Source organism: Buceros rhinoceros, unplaced genomic scaffold (assembly GCF_000710305.1).
Source record: "Buceros rhinoceros silvestris isolate BGI_N320 unplaced genomic scaffold, ASM71030v1 scaffold16320, whole genome shotgun sequence".
NCBI classification, from domain to species: Eukaryota; Metazoa; Chordata; class Aves; order Bucerotiformes; family Bucerotidae; genus Buceros; species Buceros rhinoceros.
In genome coordinates, this window is record NW_010388035.1 from 24,526 (window position 1) to 28,646 (window position 4,121).

A 4,121-nucleotide genomic window follows, 5' to 3' on the forward strand; every position below is an offset into this window, starting at 1 on the left:
CCCCTTAGTTAATTAAAGGAAATTAAGAATTTATTTTGGTTTCTTTGTCATTTCCCTAGGCAATTAATTCAAGGGAGATCTCCAGCATCACCAGAATTTAAACTGGGGCAAAAAGTTGTACGTAGCCTTTAAACAAATGTTTCAATAGTAAGTGAATTTCATAACTTAATTTCTTCTGCAGTAATAAATGATGGTTATCCCCTTCCTTTCTTGTAGAAAGGGCCATTAATGATTTTATATATTGTACACAGTTTGGAAGATTTGTGCTATTTCCCCTAAACAATGTATTTGTAAGAAGCATCAGCAAATTAAAACAAAAATTAAAAGCAAAGTGCAAGAAATTGTGAGAAGAAACTCTAAAAAATATTTAAGTATTCGTAGAGGAGTTGTGTCATCTTTTGTCAGACAAGTCCCCTGTGCCTCAGCAGGTGGTTGGCCTCAGCGGAGCACTGATGATGCTCCATTATCTCTTCCCTCCTCAGCATCTTTTGCCTTCACAGAAGCCTTACCAAAAGCTGCTAAGCCTTCTACAGCACAATGACTGCAACCATCTTCCTTCCTGGGGGAGTCATTTTTCACTCCACCACATGGCACCCCTGCAATCTGCACTCTGAGAAAAGGCTCTTTGTGATTATGGAAAGATAATGGTCCAGGAAATAGCTCTTGGGAACTACAATGGGCAGTCCTGGGGGCAAAACTGGTCCTGGAGCCTTCCCTTCCTCGCTGTTCTTTGTGTAAGGAAGGGGACAGCAGCATCAACTCCAAGCATTGTACTGCTCTAGGGCTCGGGCCACACAGAGCCAGAACTTCATCAGGAGGACACGAATTGCTCAGCAACTGGCTCTTCAGACTAAATTCTTCAGTCAGTGATTGTCAATAAAATGCCCCTACATTCCTTCTTGGATGTGAGTTTTGTGGATGACTGTCTGCTAATTCCTATTAATTCCAGGGGATTTGTTACCTATATGTAATTTGTCTTCTCAGCAACATGCAGAGTGCGCACACCTTCAAGCAGCAACTACAACATCAGCAAAGAGTTTTTTGAATGGTAAGCTAGGCGTCATATCCAATTTTATTAGGACATTCCTTTCTGGATATCTCACACTAGTCTATTGCTTCATTTCCATGTGTGGAATAACAATACAGATGGGAATTTTTTAGCCTCTCCTCTCCTGTTGTCTCTATCTCCCATTTGCAGTTCTACCCTCCTCCCCTTACCTTTTATCTCACAGTTCTGAACATCAGCAAGAGGAGTTTGCTTGACCTGCAATGACTCATCTGCAGGTTTTCATAAGCAGAAGTTTTTTAAACAGTTTGGAAGTCAGAAGATACAGTAAATAAGCTAAATTCTATATGGTGGCTCACAGCTGCGAGACTATAAAAGACCTGCATCATTTTTTAATCAGCTCTATCTGTCTTAGATGGCTGCTAGAGAATAGTTACCTCTTGTGGAGGAATCTTACAGGTAACTGTTCGAAGATCAACCTTGATAAATTTATCTGTACATGGAAGTATGAGGATTAAACCTGAAAAATAAAAATAATTAGACGAAGTGCATCTGAAAGTGAAGTCTAGAACTAGGCATCCTGTACAAAACAAAAAGTCGGAAATAACCACAGAGTGGGGAAGGAGCCCAACCCATTACTACAGCTACAGGAGTCCTTTCTGCTACAGGAGGTGACAACAGTGAGGTTTTGCATTTGCAGATAACAGAGGGAAATGCAGATATATTTAAATAATGCAAATTTATTAGAACTTAATGACTTAGGGCTCTGGACCGGGAATGCACACATTGCAGCTCTGGTCTCAAATATATTATGAGATTTTTGGCAAAAATACTTTCCATGCTTTTGCTTAGTTTCCCTTTTTTAAATCATAAGCTATTCACAGTAGAGTATGTATATCCCCAGGTCCAGATTCCTGCACTGCCTGTAGGCTCCCACATGAGGAACTTTGTCCCAGGATCTGACACATCCCATCACGGAGTCCCCACCCTCCCTTCACTGGAGAAGGAGACATAACACAGCTGTTCTTTTAGTCATCTCAGTACCTTGCTTAGGTGCCCAGAGCCACGCAGAAGAGCTCTTTGGAGCACATGGCTATTATTCAAGAGAAAGAAAAGTACCTGAAAAGGACTTTTTCCTCTTATTTCAACTTCCAGTTTGCTCAGTTTCATTACACGGAGGTGGTAACTGCAGCAATGCAAATACCTCATGTTGTTGGGTTTGTTTTTTGTTTGTGTCTGTGATTTGTAACCTGATCCTAGGTAACTGTAACAAACCCTGCATAAATGTAGAGTGTCCCTGACCTGACACATTTACCATTTTCGGAGCAGAAGACAGCAAAAGAGCTGGCAGGGGAGAGCGGTGTTGGAAGCGAGGTACAGGGAGAGTGGCCACAGTCACTCAAAAAGGTCTGTGGCAGACCTGAAGACTTCATTTAATCCTCCATGGTCCCCTGCCACTGAGCTCAACCTTCCATTGTCCAACCTACTCAACAGCAACGCCACAGCCTGCATCAAGGCCCTCAGCCTTCTGCGCTGTGCTGTGATAGGCGGGTGGCTTTTGTCTTCTCTTTGGAAAAACAAACGGCCTGCAGGAAAAGGAACTGCAGCAGAGAGCACCATCTCATCCCCCATATGGTATGAAGGATTTCATGGAACTCTGCAATTCTCAGTGTGGTTCGAGTGTATGGTAATAACATAAAAACAGTGCATTTTGACAGAATAAAACTGCATGCATTCACCTGGTCCCTTTGCTTTCTTGGACAGTATATGTCCCAGCAGAAACACAACAGCACGTTCGTATTCTCTGATAACCTAGGAAAATATTTTACATTTAGAATCTTACCACTAATGCTATTCCCACTCTTTGGTCTGATTTTTTTTTAATCTTTAGCATCCATTTCAAATGTGAAAAAAGTACAAATAATATAGGAACCAACAAAGCTACAAATCACTAGGCATTTCATATCTTCTCCTCACCTCATGCCTTGCTGGAAGAACTCAGACCCTGGCTCTGCAAACAGCTTGCAAAATAGTTTGAATATGAAAGAATTGCCAGTGATCTAATGAGGCTACCCACAATGCTCTCAACATCAGTACTACGCTCAGAGGAGCCATGGGCAAAGTATGTTTCACCTCAGATAATCTAGCTAACTGCTTCGGTTAGTGGATCAGGACTACTCAAGGCCTGGTGTTCAGGACAATCACGCTGGTAAGTGTCCCCTAAAAATTGCTTTAAATTAATCATGTTATGCCTGTGTCTTGAAGGGGCGTTTCATGGGTTTAGGTGATACAGTTGTTCAACGCAGGGATCCACATTCCCATGTACTCATGTTAATCACTATTGCTGACGGCACCAAGTATGAGCTCTCCAGAAAAGTTTGTAGATTTATTCTCCCAGTGTTGTAAAGCAGGGAAGTTTAACTGATGATGAAAGTTGAGATTGGAAGAAATTAAACTAGTAAATTGTGGTGATACAGGTCAGTGGAAGAACATCTTGGTGCCAGACCAAAGTGAATGTGAAGTGCCTTGTCTTAACAAAATCAATAAGTCAATAAACATAAGTAACAGGATGATAATAGAACATTCTTTCCGTGCCTCAAATCCCACCAGCTTACCTTGATACACGCCCAGATGGAAATCGGAAAGGTAATAAGCACCAGGCAGAACGAAAGGGAAACCAGCACCCAGCCACAGACACCAATTCCTTCCCGCCTGTCAGCTATAAAAAAAGTATGGAAGAAGAGCAATGAATGCAATTTTTGTAGAGTTATCCAGGGGATGTAGATCTAGCCCAGTGCAATCACAAGGGACTGCAAAGTCCACAGAGACTCAGTCCCTCTTCTGCTCTCCCATCACTCACAGAAAGCCATAAAAGGCCTAACCAAAATCCAACCTTACGGCCCTTCTGCCCAAAAGGTTAAAAGGCTCAGAAAATATATTTTGCAACATGAAAGAAAAGAGGGAAAAAAATGAAAGCCATTGCCAAAGTGGGGGCTGTGAAGGAGAAATAAATCATTGGGTAGAGTATTCATGGATATGAACCTCTGCCAGTGCACCGGGGCTGGGGCAAAACATTTAATTTGTATGAAACAGGTAATGAAGAAAATGAGGGGAA

General features: G+C 41.9%; 1 protein-coding gene across 1 annotated transcript in view; it reads right to left on the bottom strand.

Annotated features, from left to right (window-relative positions):
• Positions 1-4,121, bottom strand: part of STOML3 (stomatin (EPB72)-like 3) — a 9,192-nt gene that overhangs the window by 1,972 nt on the left and 3,099 nt on the right. Inside the window, exons 2-4 of the mRNA XM_010144533.1 lie at positions 3,622-3,725; positions 2,746-2,818; positions 1,444-1,526 (exon numbers count right to left, since the gene is read on the bottom strand). Coding sequence (XP_010142835.1) covers positions 1,444-1,526; positions 2,746-2,818; positions 3,622-3,725 — 260 coding nt within the window. The remainder of the gene's footprint in view (positions 1-1,443; positions 1,527-2,745; positions 2,819-3,621; positions 3,726-4,121) is intronic.